Below are 21,352 nucleotides of genomic sequence, written 5' to 3'. Positions count from 1 at the left end.
AGAATTACACACAATATCTATACTACCCCAACCCATGTTTCTATTGAGACTTCACTTAACTTAAGGCCAAGTGCTGAGCCACATTATCAGTGCATACAAGAAAAGAAATCTATTCTTTGTTACTTCTGTTCTATGTGTATATCTGAAGAAATATTTTTGGGAATCTAAAGAGTCAATACTATGGGCCTTCTTTTCTCAAGTACAAAAGAAGTTGACTCTAAAGCAAATAGAAATGTGTTGGTTACTGAAAAGAAGTCTAGTGGATCTGAAATAAATAAGTATATGTGTATATAAAATATATCTTTTGGTGGCTGTTCTTATTTTTTTAATCTAGAACTTGAAGAATCCAGGCAGAAATGCCCACCCTGTTGGTATAAATTTTCCAACATATTCTTAATCTGGGACTGTTCACCATATTGGTTAAAAGTGAAACATATTGTCAACCTGGTTGTGATGGACCCATTTGTTGACCTGGCCATCACCATCTGTATTGTCTTAAATACTCTTTTCATGGCCATGGAGCACTATCCAATGACGGATCATTTCAATCATGTGCTTACAGTAGGAAACTTGGTAAGCATATTGGAAGGTAAATGTGTTCAGTCTTCAAATTTTTGTTTGAGGAACTATTTAAATTTAATAGCTTTAGCAGTCTTTCCACCACACCTCCTACCTCCTGGCTCCAAAAAATGGTAATTATATCTAGCTGGCTGCACCATACTTTTTGCCAACAATAGTAGCCCTTAATTTCACAGCAAAAACTGAGAAAGAGAGCAATAGGCATAGGCCTACAGTTCTACTTAATACATCAGTATTGATATTTATAACTTTTTCAAGATGCAGAACCAGTTGAAGGACACACTTTTTTAAATGATACTATCACAGTTCTCCTACTTGTAGAAGGATAAAATAAAATTGTAGATCTTTTTATTTTACTTAGTCATCATCATTATAAGCAATAATTTAACAATTCAAAAATGTTTCCAGCTTTTCACTTTCAGGATCTAGGTATGACATGTATTGTTTTATCCATCTATTTTTTATAAAAACTATAAAATATTGAAAACCTCCAGTACATATTGTGTATTATATGATTAGCAAGGCCATTTTTGGTGAAGCTTGCCACTTAGTTCCTTCTCTTCTGTGCTTAAAAAACATAAATTATTAAAGTGTTTGTCAGTTAACTCAACTTAGGAATATTAGCTTTTATTTGCTGAAAGAGGTCTCTAAAGTAATGCATGCATTTTCCATAATATTTGTTCTGAGGTTTAAGATTTTGGATGGTAAATAGCAAAACATGTAAAGCATCCTGCATTGTAGTATTTATATTTTTAAAACTTTAATATTTATACTATTGAAGCAAATATATTTTTTTCATGTACATAACAAATTGGCAATAGTAATACAGATATTATAATAATAGATATACATGTATAATAACTTTCTGATTTGAGGAAAATTGAAATAAGCTTATAGATAAATAAAACTGTTCATGAGCAAAGTCTTGTCAGTACCTGTGTAGTTTAAAGTTAGGAGAAAAGGCGGTTTGTTGTAACAGGAAGAACACTGGTTGAAAATAAATTTTGCACTGAAATCGTAGTTTTGCCTTTTTCTAGCTGTATGACATCAGGCATGTCTGAAGTCCTCTTTCCTCAACAGTAAAGTAATAATTATAATACTTGAATTAATCACTTAATAAATTTCTGTGAGGATAAAATGAAATAATGTATATGAAAACCTTTCATTACCTATAAGTTATTGTACAAACGTAAGCTAATAATAGAGTCACTATGGTGAGAGTAACATAAAAACTTTGTTCTAAGAGCAAATACTATGTCATTCTACTTACTTTATCATTATCTGATGGAATTGAGTAATTTTGTTTTGATCTTAGGTTTTCACTGGGATCTTTACAGCAGAAATGTTTCTGAAAATTATTGCCATGGATCCTTACTATTATTTCCAAGAAGGCTGGAATATCTTTGATGGTTTTATTGTGACACTTAGCCTGGTAGAACTTGGCCTCGCCAATGTGGAAGGATTATCAGTTCTCCGTTCATTTCGATTGGTAATAAACAAAGCAAAACAGTGACAACAGCAAAAAAAAAAAAAAAAAACCTTGCCCAACAGTCAGGGTTTTTGCATATCACTGTTATAGGTTTGACCACACAACCATAGACATCTTAAGTTTTTTTAACATTTGCAGTATCAAAAACTCTTCCTAAAGGAAAAATTATCCCTACTTATTTTGAAAAAACTTTATTGCAAAAAGCATAGTCATGTAAAGTTTAATACATTTCTCAGTTACCATTCTTACTAATTATTATTTCTAGAGATGATTACAGTTAATATTTCTGGATCCAGGAAAATATTTTTAATGAAAATATATCATGTTTTAGTAATAATTTGAAAATATAAACAGCTCTTTGTAATGGTAGATGACAATCAGATATAAGATGTGCATGCAGAAACTTCTCTTAATTCTGCCTCTGGAAAATACGCTCCTTCCCAAAATCAGAAGAGAGAAATCTGTAGGATTACTTAACATGTCCACTGATTCACATATATGTTCTTGCAAATCAGAGAAAGAATTATAATCATGGGAAATATTTCAAATCTTTAAATGCAGGCATATCTAGCTATGTCAGTGCTCCAAAGGAACATTAATGAATAATAAACACTTTTCTCAACTAATGCCAGGGTTCAATATAATGTTACTTCACATGCTATTGACAAATAAATATCAGCAGAGATCATTGTGATTCAGATGTTAATATTAGTGTCAAGCCTGGTATGCCATCTTCACAAAATAAATTAAGACCTGTTAGATGCCAAGTAATCATTAAAAATTTACTCACATGAAAATGACCTACATGATTAAAACATGGAAGAACCAGATTCGAAATTAGCCATGAGCCTGAGAGAGGGTTCAAGGGCAGGGCAGATCTTAGATTCAATATTTATCATTATTTCTTGGTAAACCACAATATACGTAAAACTTTTAAAGATCATAATAATATATATTTTTTATTTTCCAGCTCCGAGTTTTCAAGTTGGCAAAATCTTGGCCAACTTTAAATATGCTAATAAAGATCATTGGCAATTCAGTGGGGGCTCTGGGAAATCTAACCCTGGTGTTGGCCATCATTGTCTTCATTTTTGCCGTGGTCGGAATGCAGCTCTTTGGTAAAAGCTATAAAGATTGTGTCTGCAAGATTGCCAGTGACTGTAAGCTCCCACGTTGGCACATGAATGACTTCTTTCACTCCTTCTTGATTGTGTTCCGTGTGCTGTGTGGAGAGTGGATAGAGACCATGTGGGACTGTATGGAGGTCGCTGGTCAAGCCATGTGCCTTACTGTCTTCATGATGGTCATGGTGATTGGAAACCTGGTGGTATGTACCCATTTAAGATATGTATTTTAGAAATAGATTGGGCATAATAGAATGGTGCCGTTTTAAAAAAAAAACAATGGTTAATAATTTTAAAAGTCTCTTACCTTGGATATACTCATTTTGACAACATGGCACTATAGCAGGGACCGTACAGTATTTATTATACTCAACATCAGTTTGTCAATCATTTCATCACATTTATTATGTGAATTTCAATATAGTATCATATTGAAGACAGGCCTAATCGGATATTCTGGGAACATTTAGAGACAAGGGAAGGAGAAGTCTGAAAACAATTTAGAGAAACCTCATTCTTACTTGCTAGTATTGCTAGTATAGGACTAACACATGGTGCCTTTAACTGTTTTCAGTGGTTTTACCATTTTCTTACCCCTTCATGGTAATAGCATTCAGTTATTCTATGTCATATGGCAGATGCATTAGCCAGCCTGGATTAGCCAACTCTCTAATAGCTCTCAGTCAAAAGAAGAATTGGCTAATAAAGCCTGAGATTACCTAAATGGAGTTAACTGATCAATTCTTCTCTCTCTTAAGTTTAGAAAATTAATTACTCTTCGTAGTATAGGAATATATACTATATTCCAAAGGATATCTATATTAATGTGCCAGTCTTATGAAAATATTAGGGATTATTATGAATAGTTCTCTTAAATAGTCAACAGTGGGATATGAAAAATATAATAGGTTAAGAAAACAAGTTCAATGCCTGTGTTGAGTCCTAATTCTCATTCTGGGTTATAATGGTCATCTTTCAATTAATATCCAATTCAGTATGTCTATTTATCAAAAAAAGAAACTACAGAATGTATTTAAATTCATAATTCCAAACACTAATGATTTTTAAGTTTAGAACTCTTATATAGTACATACATCAATCTATTTTCTTATAATTGCACAATTTTAAACTTAGCTAAACCTTAGATCAGCTCATTCACCTTCTTCATTTTATAAGTGAGACCATTCAAAACCGACAGAAATCACGTCTTTACCCAGAGATGTATAGTGAAATAGCTGTAGAGCCAGATCACAAATTCAGATCACCTAACTAACTTCTAATCACTATGCTGTGGTGTTTCTTTCTCATCTAGTTGTTAGAACTTATAGTTACCTCTATACTTAAAGGAATAAGTAATCTCAATCTGCTCTTCTTTATATGGGGGTAAAATTATAATGGTGTTCGTATTATTTTTAAGGTCCTGAACCTCTTTCTGGCCTTGCTTCTGAGCTCATTTAGTGCAGACAACCTCGCAGCCACTGATGATGATAATGAAATGAACAATCTCCAAATTGCTGTGGATAGGATGCACAAAGGAATAGCTTATGTGAAGAGAAAAATATATGAATTTATTCAACAATCCTTCATTAGGAAACAAAAGATTTTAGATGAAATTAAACCACTTGATGATTTAAACAATAAGAAAGAAAGTTGTATGTCCAATCATACAACGGAAGTTGGTAAAGATCTTGACTATCTTAAAGATGTAAATGGAACCACAAGTGGAATAGGAACTGGCAGCAGTGTTGAAAAATATATTGTCGATGAAAGTGATTACATGTCATTCATAAACAATCCCAGTCTTACTGTGACTGTACCAATTGCTGTAGGAGAGTCTGACTTTGAAAATTTAAACACAGAGGACTTCAGTAGTGAATCAGATCTGGAGGAAAGCAAAGAGGTAAGGTTTCGTAATTGTGGGTAGGTATGAATTTGTATGTATATATATGTATTATATTGCCTGTATTTATGATTATATATTTTCCATCTAGAATTTATTGCCATCATATAAAGTTTTATTTCATTGAGAAAGCAAAGATTTAAGCTAAGAGAGATGATTCATAAAATTGAAGAATGATGTAGTATATGTGTGTTTTCTCATCTTTATTAATGGATATTTGTTAGATGGTGAATGAATGAATGAATGATCCAAGAAATGAAAAAAAAACATCTTATTTAATACTTATAATCTTGAAAAGAATGTGTTAGTATTCTAACTTTTCAGATAAGAAAACTAGCTTAGGGAACTTAAGGTCATAAAACGAATGAGGAGTATCACTGAGAATTGAACTTACAAGTTCTGTATATCTTCCATTGCATCACCTTAGCCCACTAACATGAAACAAAACTTAGCAACAAGAAATATTCTATGTAGATCCTTCAAATAAAATTATAGTGACCTATGTAGTAATCTTCCAGGCTGCCATGCAATATCATACACTGGATGGCTTAAACGACCAAAATGTATATTCTCACATTTCTGGAGACTATAAAGTCTGGATCAAGGTGCTAGCAGGGTCAGTATCTGGAGAGAATGCTCTCCTTGGGTTGCAGATGGCTGCCTTCTCACTGTGTGCTCACATGGCTTTTTCTTGGTGTGTGCATGTGGAGAAAGAAAGAGTTTTGATATCTTTTCCTGTTTTTTTTTTTTGTTTTTTTTAAGAACAGCCCTATCAGATTAGGACACTACCCTTATGGTCTCATTTAATTTTCATCACTACCTCACAGACCTTATCTCCTAATACAGTCACATTGGAAGTTAAGTCTTCAACATATTAATTTTAGGAGAACACAATTCAGTCCAGAGCAATGTACTTAGAAATATTAAGCTAAAATTCTAATGGATATAAAAGATAATTCAAAAGAAGTCTAGAACAAAGCACCTTCACTTCTCATTTATTGTAGAGAAATCTCAAAAATGGGAAGGTGCCCTTTAGGTTACATAGTCTAAATTTTTTTTAAATTTTATTTTATTAGTTTCAAGTATACAGTACATTGGCTCGACATTTATATAGTTTATAAAATGATCCCCTAATCGCTCCTTCTCTCCTCTGGCTCTCCACCTAGCCAATACATTAATGCTAACTGCATTCACTATGCCATGCTCCCCATTCCCGTGACCATCTATCATCTACTAATTTGTACTTCTTTAACCCTTCACCCCATTCTCCCAGCCCCCCAAGCCACCCTCCCCTCTGTTCATCACCAAATTGTCCTCTATATTCCTGAGTCTGTTTTTGATTAGTTTGTTCTTTTTGTTCCTTAGATTCTGCATATGAGTGAAATCATAACTTCTTTACACACCTTACTTTCTTAGAGCAGTTTTGGGTTCGCAGAAAAATTGAAAGATAGACTCCCCATATACCCCCTGTCACCACAAATGCATAGCCTCCCCCATTATCAACACCTCCCAACAGAGTGGTACATTTGTTACAGTTGATGAACCTACTTCCACACATCATTATCACTCAAAGTCTGTAGTTTACATTAAGGTTCGCTCTTGGTACTGTACACTTTATGGACAAAGAGACAAATTGTTACGGTATCATGTAGAGCGATTTCACTGCCATAAAAATCCTCCCTAGCCAGTAGACATTTATTAAATATTTGTTAAATACGTTATTTAACATTAAAAATTAATGTCAAAAGAACACTAGAGAATCTATGCTCAATTCAGCAAAATGAATTTAATAATGGAAATTACTTATTTGATTTACAATTTTGGTTTCTAGTTTGGGAATTATAATTACAATAATTTTACAGACTTTTTTATCTATGACTTATTTGCATCACAATAATTTTCTTTTGATCCAATATATGATGAGTGCTATGTTTATTTTGTTTATATCTAATCATCGATACAAAAATTCATGTCTGACACACTTTAAAGCAGAATTCAGAGTATATTAGAGTTTTAGTCCTCCACTTTCACCTCTACCCTGGGCATATGTTTGACTAACACTAGATTTCACAATTAATATGAACAATTTAATGTTAGTAAATATGAGTTATCCACTGAAGATTGTCCTTCCAACATATGACTTAATGAAGAAATTATCTGGGTTTTAGGGATGATATGGGAATTAATGAGTTAATATTTAACTTTTCTAGCTACTCTGTGAAAATGATAAATCTCAGGATAGTGTCTTTCTCTTTGAAATTGGTGCTTTGTTGAAAGTATTTAATAGAGGTCATTTTAATTTTTAATGCGCTTAGTGTACTTTAGAAATATTTACTAATGCACAATGTACACAATAAAATATTAATATTTTTGAGGTTGTAGAGCATCTCATTTGTGTATGTTTTAAGATATATATCTTAAATATATAAACATAGCTATAACAATAGTAAAATGTTCACCTTTAAAATAGTACATGCCTAGCTTAAAAATAAGTATTTTTTTAAAAATTAAAAATATATATGTATACATATATATACATATATATACACATGCATATTCTGTACCTTTGACCCTTAAATTCCAGATTTATTTTTAATATATTTTTATCACTTATTATAGATCGAACTCTTAAACCCTATCTCTCAGCTCCATGTAACAAACCAAGTCTAACATAAGAGCACAAACATCCTAAGATCAAGACAGAGAACAAGAAAAAAATCATGTAATCATTTACTTTTTAAAAAATACTGTAGAGTGTTTTACTTGCTTTGCTTTGTTTTACTTCATGCTCAAGGTCAAAATCATTTGCTTCGGTAGAGAACATTTTTAAAAAGAGGAAATGTTGCATAAAGCCCCTGAGAAGGAAAAATGTTCTTACCATCAAGATGTAGTTATTAAGTGGTTATTAACTCTCCTGGTGTCCAAGACAATGTGTATATATCAGGTATAATGTGGTCCCTGCATTTTCTGGGCTCTCTAGCCTGCCAAAAATACATGGACAATACAAGTCAGTATAGAATTTAGCTGTTGAGAGTCGTGTGTGAAAATATACATATTTTCAAATGAACTAGCTCATTTTGAAAGTCAGTAAATTAAAGATTGATTAATGGTTTAGTAAACATTAAAATGGATTTTTACAATAATCTATTAATCTCAAAAACTGTGAGAACCAATTGTGAGTGGCAAATTTCAAAATTAAATTAAATTTTAATTTAAGAACAAAACGTGAAAAATTAATTGACCCTATTGACTTTTTCAAATCAATAAAATTCTTCTTTGAGAACGTTTTAGTTTTGCTGTTATCCAATTTCTTTAGTATTTTTTCTGAATTTATATCTCATGTACTGATGTACAAATGGACTCTTTCCGCACATCTAAAAATCTTTTCCTTCCCTTTTTGAGTAATCGTGTTATTACTCCAATCAAATAAAGAACTCAAAGCCACTTTATCTTTGAGTTTAACGATGAGAAATATTTTAATAAAAGTATGCTGGTTGCGAGCATTTTAATAACATTCTTTTAGCCTATGATAAAACAAAGAAAATTTAAATAAGGACATTGGTAACTTGAATAATATAAATAATAAAAGTAAATATGCTATAAATATATATTATATCAAAAATTACATTTACCGAGAATTCTTATTTTCAAGTGCCCATGGTATATTTAAATAAATTAACAATATACTGAATCTCAAAGTAAACCTCAATAAATTCAGAACAGCAACTTTGTATAAGGTATTTGTGTCAAATTCAAAATGGTGTTATTATCTAATCACGATGTAGTTAAACTAGAAATTAATAATAAAATAATAGAAAAAAATCTAACCACTTTAAAATTAAGAGATTTCCTTCTAAACAAATATTGGGGCTTCTCTAATTCATAGGAGAGTGATTTGCTTAGTACATGTTTCTGATGGCCATTTATAACTTCATAACATAGCAATCTGATTTCATATTTATATTGTGAATTATGAATTGAATTAACATAAACGATTTCTTTCTTTTTTCTTATCCAATCTCTCTTTTGCTCTAAACTTAAAATCTCTTCAATTTAAGGAGATTCGAATTAGTTCATAGTACTAATCCTTTCTTGCTAGACTATTTATTAGTTACCAGAATTAAAGTGATTTACTTTTTATGTCCATCTCACACACAGAAACTTAACGAAAGCAGTAGCTCATCTGAAGGCAGCACTGTAGACATTGGTGCACCTGCAGAAGAACAGCCTGTGGTGGAACCTGAGGAAACCCTTGAACCTGAAGCCTGTTTCACTGAAGGTAAAGAAAATGACCCCCGTGTTAATTTTCCATTTATAGAGTGCAGTTGATGGGCCACTCATAATAGAATAGAACTTTATAGTAGATCTATTTTAATTACCTCTAATATGCTAACAGATTTATTTTTTCTAATTTATTTTTTATTGAAATTATTGGGGTGACATTGGTTATTAAAATCAAATAAGTTTCAGGTGTACAATTTAACAATATGTCATATGTATATATATTGCATTGTGTGTTCACCACCCAAAGTTAGATTTCCTTCCATCACCAAATATTTGACCCCTTTTTACTTCTATCTACCTCCCCTCTCCCCTACTTCCCTCGGGTTATAAATCCACTGTTCGTGTCCATGAGTCTCTGTTTGTTTGTCATGTTTGCTTATTGCTCTCAGTTATATCCCACATATAAGTGAAATCATATAGGTCTCAATTTTTCTGTCTGACTTATTTCACTTAGCATGATTATCTCAAGATCCATCCATGTGGTCATAAATGGCAGTATTTCATCATTCCTTATGGCTGAGTAAAATTCCATTGTATGTATGTACCACATCTTCTTTATCCAATCATCTATCATAGGAGACTTCAGTTGTTTCCATGTCCTGGCCACTATGAATGCGCTTCTATGAACATCAGGGTGCATATATCTTTGCAGATAAATGTTTTCAGACTTTGGGGGTAAATACCCAGAAGAGGGATTGCTAGGTCGTATGGTAATTCTACTCTTAGTTTTTTGAGGAACCTCCATACTGTTTTCCGTAGTGACTGTACCAATTTATATTCCCACTGGCAGTGTATGACGGTTCCATTTTCCCTACAAGCTCTCCAACACTTGTAATCACTTATCCTGTTGATGATAGCCATTCTAACAGGTTTGTGGTGGTATCTCATTGTAGTTTTGATTTGCATTTCTCTAATAGTTAGTGAAGTTGAGCATCTTCTCATATGTCTGTTGGCCATTTGCTAACAGATTTAAAATCTATTGTTATGTTTTGGTTTTCTCTACCCATTAGGTATAAAAGATCATGAACATGGAGAAAAAAATACTTTAATATAATCAAAAATAATGACTAAGATTTCATTTTAAAAATAAAATGGTGATTTCACAATAAGTTGGCATCTTAAACACTAGTCAAAATTCTCCTACACAGAGTTTGCCTTTAAAATAACTTTCTATTAAAATTAAATGAGTTGTAAATGCTAAGCTGTTTTTTTTTAGTGAAACCATCATTTTCCAATGCTAGTTGGATGAAACAGGAAATAAGCACTGCCCAATAGCTGATACCTGAACAGTATCTAGTTGAGCCTGGTACAATATGGACAATAAATCTTAAGAGCTTTGTTTTCCCTATGACTAGTATTTCCCATGGTCTGATTTTCTTGGGAATTTGAGTTTTGAAGCAATGAATATATTTGCATATATTCTATTTAGAGATCGATTTCCTGTGTAAATTATACACATCACTCAAAGTCCTTCTCAAATGACCTTCATCTGACCACGGTGGAAAAGAGCTTCTTATTTTGCTCAACAGCTATATTTAATTCTCCTGATAACTAATCATGTATTCTCTTATGAGAGCTCTTCTCTTTCTCTTTTGAACTGTCACATGTATCTTTACTGCCTTTTTTTCCTCTCTTCTTCCTTTTCTTCCCTTTCCTTTCCTTTCTCTCTTTTCTTCCAGCATACTTGACTTCTTCCTTGAGGCAGAATTCCTGTGTTTACATATTTTCTTGAAAACTTGAATGTAATGTTCTTGGGGGCCAGGTCCATGTTCTGTACCTTTTCTTCTTTTTTCTTCCCTTTTTTTCTTTTCTTCCTTTCTTTCTTTCTTTCTTTCTTTCTTTCTTTCTTTCTTTCTTTCTTTCTTTCTTCCTTCCTTCCTTCCTTCCTTCCTTCCTTCCTTCCTTCCTTCCTTCCTTCCTTCCTTCCTTCCTTCCTTCCTTCCTTCCTTCCTTCCTTCCTTCCTTCCTTCCTTCCTTTTTTTCTAGGATCCTCCATGGTGCTTACAAATACCTGTTGATTTAATTCTTATGTTGGGAGTGCGTGATAGTAGTGTAAGGAAGGCAATGACAAATCAAAGCAGAGCCACAAAAATTACATTTTGGTGAACTAAATTAATTTTGAAAATTATATTAGCTCTTCTAGGAGCACCACAAGAAAACCTAAAGAGTTACAAACCCAGCGTTGTTGGGAGAGGTCTGTGTTATTACTCTACACACTCTTTAAAAAGGAAATTTTCTATTTATTATTAATTTCTGTTTTGAATACCTTTTCTAGCATAATTTCAACAAAGTGTAATGGAATGATAGAGTACAAAGCAAAGCTATTTTGCATTTATTTGTACTTTACAAAGTTCTTTCTCGGACAATAATAGTTGAGTCAGAAAAAGCTAGTCTTATTAGCCAGGGAACTATTTAAAGAGATTGAATAATTTTCACAACTTCACACAGCTAATTATATTGTTTCAATGCCAGGCTTAGAGAGTTATCCTAGCAAGATAGAAATGACAATAGTGGTGAGAAAATGAATCAGGGGCATGCCAAAAGTTATTATTGAAACAGCAGAAGTTATTTTACATCTTCTTATTTGAATTTGCAGGCTGTGTACAAAGATTCAAATGTTGTCAAATCAGTGTGGAAGAAGGGAGAGGAAAACAGTGGTGGAACCTGAGAAGAACATGTTTTCAAATAGTTGAACATAACTGGTTTGAGACCTTCATTGTTTTCATGATTCTCCTCAGTAGTGGTGCTCTGGTGAGTGAACATTAAGCAAAAGTGGTACGATACAATTTTAGAATTGTCTAATACTGATGACTTATTAATCCTTTCTATTACAGTGTTTTAGTACCCAATGAATTTTCCCCCTGAACACTCATTGTACATCCATTTCTATTTCTGTGACATCAACAATCACCACTGTTTAATAAATCCCAGTTATCTCTACTTATGACTTCTTTCTTAAACATACATACATCTCCATATCTATCCACCCACCCATTTACCCTCCCACCCATCTACTCACCCACCCACTCATCTACCCACTAACCTACTCTTCTACCCATCTCCAATACATTTTTAATTACCCATTTCATATCTTCCAGACTATAGACTTAATGTATAACTATGCATTTCTAAATTTACTTTTACTATTAATTTTTGCTTATTTTTAAGTAACCTAGAAAATTTGTCTATCCCATTTATTCATTATAACCAAAGAATATGAATATTCATTTACTTATATTTTAATAAGAAAGTGAGCATGGCAACTAGAGTGTAGTTAATGGAAGTCCTATGACTGGGAATATATAACTTCTAAGTTCTGATGAATTCTGTTTCTGAATGGTATTATTATTATCTTTTTATAGACAGTCAATAAGTTCTTAGGGACCAATTCTCTCTGTCTCTTTTGAATTATGTTGCTATTCTTATGCTACTCAGGAAACAAAGAATATTGGTAACAATAAATATTGGGCAGTGTGCCTAAGTGATTCATTTAAAGATTGGTTTCTCTTTATATGAAATGTTCTTTACATCAGAATCAATTTACATTTGTATAAATATAATTTACAAAAATATAAAATATAACATATAAATAGCATTTTAGATAAACACTGACACAAATGGAATACTTAAGCCATAAAATAGATGATAGATAGATAGTAGATTGATAGATAGATAGATAGATAGATAGATAGATAGATAGTAGACAGATAATAGATTAGATGATGGATAGAACTTGCCTGATTGAAAAACAATTATTTAAGTTTCTTTAACTTAAGTTTATAACTAAAATACAGACCTACATTTTCCTAAATATTCCTCTGATGAAATAAATTTTCTCTGTATGCAACTTTAGATGAGAAATAGTCTTTTGCCATTGAAATGAATGTGAGATTTAGACGTAAACTACCAAAGAGAGATTCATATTAGAAGAATACATATTGCGGTCTAAATGAAAAGTAATTTCATTTTACCATCATTGTTATACAAAATCTCTGCTGAGAAATATAAACTATCAACAAAGTGAAAGAAAAAAAGGAGACAAATGAACCCAATTATGCAGTAAAATTGAACAATGTGATGACCAATTACAATTTCTGCTTTGTGAAAAATATAAGCTTCATTTTTTCTCTCTTTAGCATCCATTCTATGGCGAAAGAAAAAAATCCAAAAGGGAAAAGCAAAAAAAAAAGAAACAAAAGGAATAAATAATTACAAGTTGGAGTAGCACCATCAGGATATGACGAGAACTATTTCCCAATAAGTCAAATTAATTCAATAGATTTATACTTTCACTTTTTTCTTCCAGCTGTAATATCAGTGGAGAGTATAACTTTTCCCTTGAGTCATTCAAAGATCTTTGAGAGGAAATAAAGTGGCAATAGCTACTGTTCCTCTACCCTCCTATTCCAATGGGATGTCATGTATATATATATATATATATATATATATATATATATATATATATATATATATATATATATTCTCTTATGAGAGCTCTTTCATATATATATATATATATGAAAAAACATATACGATTTTTAAAAAGTAGCTTATAAAGTATAATAGTTTAGAAAGCTAAAATGTATAACTTATCTTTATAGGCATTTGAAGATATATATATTGATCAGCGAAAGACAATTAAGACAATGTTGGAATATGCCGATAAAGTTTTCACTTACATTTTTATTTTGGAAATGCTTCTAAAATGGGTGGCATATGGCTATCAAACTTACTTCACCAATGCCTGGTGTTGGCTGGACTTCTTAATTGTCGATGTGAGTATCCTTCATATTTTGTCTTGCATTCAAGGTAATTTGTCTTATCTATATACTAATTCCAAAATAATGAATCTCTTACCACCATGTTGTGTTGACAAGATATGCTACTTAATTTACACAAAGAATTCACTGAATGAAAGTGTAGTTTTGTAAGAATAGGCAAATTTAGTACTGATTCAGCATTGTGGGGATGGGATTTATGGTGCTGATCTAGGATAAAAAGCTGAAAAGTAGTTTGTAGGGAAAGTGGAGAAATAGGGTATGTTGTTTAAATTCCTTATAATGTGAATTAGGCAGACTTGAGTTTGAATCTCAGGCCCACCACCAGTGGCTGTGTGCCAGTGAGTAAGGTATTTGGCTCCCAACTCTATAAATTTTGATACTAGTACATGTGGTGTTAAAGGCACATAATAAACAGTGACGATGGTGGGAGCTCCTGTCAATTTTTAAAAATTCTCTTTGATCTCAAAGTTTTCAAAGGATAGCTTTAAAGAGTATATAACATAGATTATAACATCATTATAGGAAGTCAGGTGTACAGAGTGTAGGGACAAACCACTTTATGCAGTGATGAGAGTTTCCTTAGAATATAAACTAGATCCTCGTCATGGACAATGTACTAAACAGCCCGTCAGAGAATTTGTATACCTTATGATTAATACATTTTCCCTAAAACAAGTAGCTGCCTTTAAGATTCATTAACCATCATGTGTCATGTTATCAATTTGGCATCATTTCAGCTTTAGAAAAGTATGTCTAAAATATCACAGACTTTATAGGCAACAGTTTTATTCCCAAAAGATAATAATTGAGCAGGTCTATGCAGTTTTCTCATGGAAAGTATTTCTAGAGTTGAGTCCCGCATACATTATGTCTTGTTAATTCTGAACAAAGGCAAAGCCAGAGCTACTTGAAAAGCTTAATAATGTTACTATAAAACAAATAAATTGAGAGAAATCTTAAAAGTCTTGCTTCATCATATCGTAAATAGAAAAAGTTTCTAGTATTGAAGTTTCAAGCATTAGAAGCTATATTTCGACTCCTCATAATTTTTCACACTAGATTTTCAATGTAAATATAATTCAACCTTTTGAAACTTCCTGAGCTTTACTTTTCTCTATTATGCTTATTATATATCTAAACTTTTTATTAGAAAAATGAATATTTCATTGATTATTATAGTTGGTTTTTAATAATGATTTTGGAAATATTTTAGGAAAATAAAGCTGTAGATCATTTTGTAGTTTTGCAATAATACTTTCATTTTTCAATGTTCTATTTTATTTATATCATAAGAATCAGTGAATCACTCTAAAAAAACACAAAAGGAATTATAGCACACCTAAAGTATTGTAAAAAGTATACTAAATGTATACTTAATACACTTAAAAATAGAGAATTTTGCAAAAATGGTGTCCAGTGTATTTGGAACTGTCCAATACTAGCCACCTTCAGATGAAAGAAATTTTAAATGTTTGGATATGGAGTTTTGGTAAATTGTTTATTTAGAGAATTCAGCACTTAACAGTTTTGTTTCTTAGTCATTGCATAGTTCATACAAATGAAGTAAATTTGTTGATTTATTTATTTGGTAAAAATTTATTGTTTGGCCATTTGGGGCCAGGGACCATGGCAGAAGCTGTAAATTAGTATAGAAAAAAATGAGGAAGTTTCATGATGGAATTATTTCTTAGGTTATATTTATTTAAATAGAAATAAACTTTAGATAAGTGAAAACACAAGTTATTAGCAAGACAAGTAAAGAAACCCCTTCCAAAAATCAACTGCAAAATTAGTATGAGTTAGCACGTTAATTTCTGAGAGTATCAGTTATAATTAGTTGAACATACCAACACTAAATAAAGATTTCTTGCTTTTTCTAATACAGTAGCAGTTTTTATATTTTATTTAGCCATGGGTAAAGCCCTAAATATAGCAGCGACTTAATAAAGAAAGGATAACCCATAACATTTACTTTGATTTTTTAATTAATTTTTATTTTGTTTTTTCTAACGAATAGCTCTAATAATAAATTAATGAGCAATTAATAAATTACATGACATTTGAGGTTTTTTTATTCAACTAGCTTTTAATTAACATCTTGAAAGCTTTCTTGCATCAAACTGAAAATATTTTCCTAAAATTTTAAAGTGTTTACTGAAAATATGCAACCATTCATCTTCTGAATAAGTATAAACAAAAATCCTATATGTAGTATTACATAGTAACTACAAATTGAATGACAACAATTCTATCTATCTATCTATCTATCTATCTATCTATCTATCTATCTATCTATCTTCTATCTATCTTTCATCTGTCTATCTATCATCTATCATCTATATATCTATCTATTTTTTTTTCTTTTTTGCAGGTTTCTTTGGTCAGTTTAACAGCAAATGCCTTAGGTTACTCAGAACTTGGTGCCATCAAATCTCTCAGGACACTAAGAGCTCTGAGACCTCTAAGAGCCTTATCACGATTTGAAGGGATGAGGGTAAGGAAACTGAAAGAACTCTAAGTGTTGCATACAGTCAAAATTAAATTTAATTAATTTTAAAAAGGAAAACCCATGCATGCAAAGGAATGGCAAATCCTTGCAAAATTGTTACTTTATCTTTCTATCTGTTGCATATTTACTTCTAGGTGATATGCAAGAGAAGTTAGGCCTCCCTTGAAATGATAAGTTATCATTTATCGCTGTGCTTATTAAAATGACTTTGTTTCCTAATTCATCTTGGGAGTTTCCTTATAAAACTGTATACAAAAAAGCAAATGCACTATTAAAGTACTATGTGTAATGATATCATAATAATCAACTAAAGAGAATTTGACATCATATGTTTCTCATTTGTGATGATCTACACTGTACGTAATGAATTTTATTGAAAATAATGTGAACCACACATGTACCTAAGAATAAGCATAAAGGAAAAAATAAAAAGTCGTTCAGAATTTTGTCTGTATAATGCCAAAGTTTGCATTATTTTAATATACTCAAGGGTAGATATTAAATATTGACTGAATTTTAAACTTTTAAAAAAGTTATATTCAATATAGCCTCAATTTGTAACTTCAGTAATCTTCTTAATTTATATAAATAGCAATAGTGACTTAAAGATTTCATATATATATGTCTTCACAATTTTTATGACAATGAAGTAAAACATTTATAGCATAATGAACATAAAACATAATTTTGACTCATTACCATAGATGATTCATAAATTAACCATAACTTAAATCTAATTTATCAGAATCACATGGAATTTTATATTTCTTCTTCTTAGGAAATATTGTCATTTCCTATGATTCATAACAGATTACAAATTTTGCCATTATCGACTTATTATTTTCCATGCTTTTTCGAAAGCATGAAACATTAATATAGAAAATGTTTAACATAAAAAAGTAGTTTTTTTAAAAAAAATCAAATTTTTTTCTGCAAAAGCAGACACTGAATCCAGTGTGATTCCAATAGAAAAACATTGCTTTTCTATTGCCTAAGGTTTAGTTTTATTTATAGAAACTAAGCTGTATCATAAATTTCCATTTTCATTTTCTAGGTTGTCGATAGCCTTATGTGTTCTTCTGAAACAAAATATATTATAAATATCACTTTTTCAAACATAAGACTTGTCTTCAATTTCCCTATAAAAGTTTTCCTCATTAAAAACAATTTAACGTGATATAGTATACTCGTATTTTATTTCTCAGAGAAATTCATATATTTTTACTAAAATTTAAAAAAAATTCTCTCCAGGGTAGGTGAAAAATTAAGTTCAGTTTCCAATTAAAATATTACTTCTTTCTGTTTCAGACTGGCAGTTTCAGACAGGAGAAAAATGTTGTTTTTATACATTCTACTTGAAAACGTGTCACCTGAATCAAAGTACAGTAGTTGCTCCTTATCCGAGGTTTCACTTTCCACCATTTCAGTTACCCACAGTCAACCGCTGTCTAAAAATATTAAATGGGAACTTCCAGGAATAAACAACTCATAAGTTTTAAATTGTGTGCCATTATGAGTAAAGTTATGAAATCTCACACCATCCAGCTCCATCCCACCCGGGACATGAATCATCTCTCTGAAGAGGGAGATAGTCACTTAGTCATCTTGGTATTAAATTAACTATCATATTATCACTGTCCTTGTGTTCAGCTAACCTTTATTTTATTTAATAATGGCCCCAAAGCACAAGATATTTTGTGAAAAGAGAGATATTTTGAAAGTACAATAAAATATTTTGAAAAAGAGAGACCACAGTCACATAATTTTCATAATATGTTGCTATAATTGTTCTATTTTATTATTAGTTATTGTTACTTTATCTTTATCATAGGCATGTATGTATAGGAACAAACAGTATACATAGGGTTTGGTACTGTTCACGGCTTCAGGCATCCACTGGGGGTCATAGAATGTATTTCCTGTAGATAAGAAAGGACTATTGTAATACATTGTAAAAGTCTCATAAAATCTGAAGAATGCTAAGCATGAGACTAACAGAAACATTTCAAAATTGACCATGAGTCAATTGGCCATATACTCCTCTATTTAACACTTTATTTTCATAACAAAGTTCGTCCTGTAGGTTTACATTTAGTTTTTACAAAAATAACTTTATAATTATTTATCAGTAATGCTTTTTATATTATAAAGAGAGGTTAATTTTTGAAACTTAGAGTTTTAAAGCCATAAACTCCTTTTAAATGCTGATAGGAGATGAGCTAATCATTTACATTAACTGATTCATAAATATGGTTCCTTGCCTCATAATGACAACAGAAACACAACCTTAAAATGACTAATCATTTCAACGTGTGTTTGGCATTGTAGAGACAAATAACTTGAATATTGATTCCGTTTTCTGTGTTTTTGGTGTTTGAGTTTTTTGACTTTATGAAAAATGTAATCATGGATGATGGTGAGGATGGAGATAATAACAATGATTATAATTGAGAAGTGAAATTTGGATATATTCAGAAACTCTCATTTTATTTTTTTCTCTAGCAGTATAAAATCACAATAGCTGTATAAAAGTGTAAATCAGGCATTCGTTTAATTTTTATTGTTTTGTCATGTTTTCAAAGCATGTGCTTTAATGCAACATTACCAAATAAAGCATGTTGTACAATGCTTGATAGGAAGTTAGAAAGTAATAAATTATCATCACGTTGCACTTTATGTTTTGCATGTTTTATGCACATTCTGGCTGACAGCTTTTTAAAATTTATTGTATTTCAAATTTCCAGTCCAAATTTTTCAACTTATAAAATTGAACTGAGTGAATTGATGTCGTGACTATCTAGAGTAAAATAAAATTTGTACTTAAATTTGTATTTTTAACTTCCTAATCTAGGAAATCATGAAGACCTTTTCAAAAGAACTCAAGGCTTGATTGTTAGGGAAACAGACAGAGAGCATCATATACAAAAAGTAACACCAAATGTTCTGTCATATCAGATTTCTAACTATTAACAAACTATATATTTCTATTTTATATAGGATAATCTTGCTCCAACTTGGATGGGGTGGAGCGCTGGTTCCTCCCCTCAGCCCTTTATTATGGGTACTGTATTACCCCTTTTGCTACCTTTCATCCTTTCACTGTGACTTTGTATAGTGGGATGAGGGAGGGGTTGGGAAGGGGACTTTTGTACCACAGTAGGCAAAATACAGTATTTAGATTCTAATCCCCTTATTTTTAACTGTCTTGAATTTTCTTTCTAGAAAAATACCTTTGTGAATTTACCCTCTGTGGATTTAAACCCCAACTCTGGATATCGTTAAGTTTCCTGAATATGATTTAGTTATTTACATATTGATTTAGCCATTGACCGGGAGTTTGATTGGTGATAATGGGGCATCTTGATTTAGAATGATTGGGTGAAAATATTAACTTGTCAAGTTGATGATGCTGTTTGAGGCATAAAACCCTTGTCATTTTCTACATTGGTCCGAGTCCTGAAAATTGCCAATGAAATATCAGCAGTCGATTCTTTGCCTTGTTGGTATATGTGAGCAGATAGATGCTAGGGTACAATATTTCTGGATTCATAAGACTGGTATTGACTGTGTGACCATTCTTATTTTTTATTAAGTGTAAGTTTATAGGGGTTATTTTCAAAATGTACCAACACAAAAATATATCAAGAAAGAGTTGAGTAAGCGCATAATTTATGTTTAAATGCAAAAAAGTTAATATAAAAGGACTTATTTGAATTACGCAGACTGGAACACCCACCTGGAAATAAAACAAAAGCATCTTATTATGTGTATTAAGATAGTATTTAATGCATAAATTCACTTCTTAGAATAAGTCACTCCCAACTAACTTCTTAGGATCTTAGGTGATATCACAGTGAAAACATAAATCTACGTTTTATTTTTGAAATTTAGAAATAATGCGCGAGAAGGAGAGTTTTTATTTTTGAGGGAGAATAAAAGTTGAAATTTTTATCTGGATAATTGATGTATCATATCTTTCAAAAATAATTACCTTAAACCTCATAACAAAAATAATCATTAGATTTTTTTAGAAGATTCTATTATTCTTCATACTTAATGTGTGATTTCTACTTTGCTTACTTTTAATTTTTATACATGTAGTTTTTTCTATATTTCAAGTAGAGAAACATTAGAATCCACTGATTCGAAGTTCAAAAACAGTTTGTTCAGATGAGATTATTTCTGTATGTATCAAAATTCCTCACATTAATTTACATATGTAATTGTCAATTCCTCATTTTGTACTGATTGAATCAAAAGTGCAGATGATGAACCAGAAACGGAAAGAGTTCCTATTAGAATTATTTGTGTTAAAGTAGAGAAATTCTATTTGATGACACTTTACAAAACGTTTCTGAGAAAAAGCAACCTCTAGTATTAATTCATTAAGATAGTTCCTTTATTACACATCTCCTTGTTGCAGCCTTGAACCTCAATCTGTTCTTTCCAATTTGTTCAGGCCAATTCTGCCTAGGGCCTTCACCACGTAGGAACCAATTACTGTAGCTCCCTGGAGGCTGAAAAGAGTTAATACACTTCCCTTGGTGCTGAACCAAGGAACGGCTTTGGGCTCTTGGGAAAAGACAGTCCTTTCCTTGATTCTTCATTGCCTAATTTAATAAAATTTTAAATATGAATGAGCCTTTGTATAGTAAATTCCCTAATACTATGTGAAATGATTTCCAA

General features: G+C 31.3%; 1 protein-coding gene across 2 annotated transcripts in view; it reads left to right on the top strand.

Moving 5' to 3' along the window:
* Window positions 1-21,352, top strand: part of SCN1A (sodium voltage-gated channel alpha subunit 1) — a 126,559-nt gene that overhangs the window by 87,923 nt on the left and 17,284 nt on the right. For both annotated transcript variants that reach the window (XM_039855415.1, XM_039855414.1), the window contains 8 exons: window positions 335-573; window positions 1,895-2,068; window positions 3,039-3,395; window positions 4,610-5,092; window positions 9,251-9,371; window positions 11,973-12,127; window positions 13,978-14,151; window positions 16,529-16,651. In XM_039855415.1, the coding sequence (XP_039711349.1) occupies window positions 335-573; window positions 1,895-2,068; window positions 3,039-3,395; window positions 4,610-5,092; window positions 9,251-9,371; window positions 11,973-12,127; window positions 13,978-14,151; window positions 16,529-16,651 (1,826 nt within the window). The remainder of the gene's footprint in view (window positions 1-334; window positions 574-1,894; window positions 2,069-3,038; window positions 3,396-4,609; window positions 5,093-9,250; window positions 9,372-11,972; window positions 12,128-13,977; window positions 14,152-16,528; window positions 16,652-21,352) is intronic.

Source organism: Pteropus medius, unplaced genomic scaffold, assembly GCF_902729225.1.
Source record: "Pteropus medius unplaced genomic scaffold, Ma_sr-lr_union100, whole genome shotgun sequence".
Taxonomy (NCBI): domain Eukaryota; kingdom Metazoa; phylum Chordata; class Mammalia; order Chiroptera; family Pteropodidae; genus Pteropus; species Pteropus medius.
Note: the sequence above shows the minus strand (reverse complement) of the source record. Positions and strands in the feature narration are given on the sequence as shown.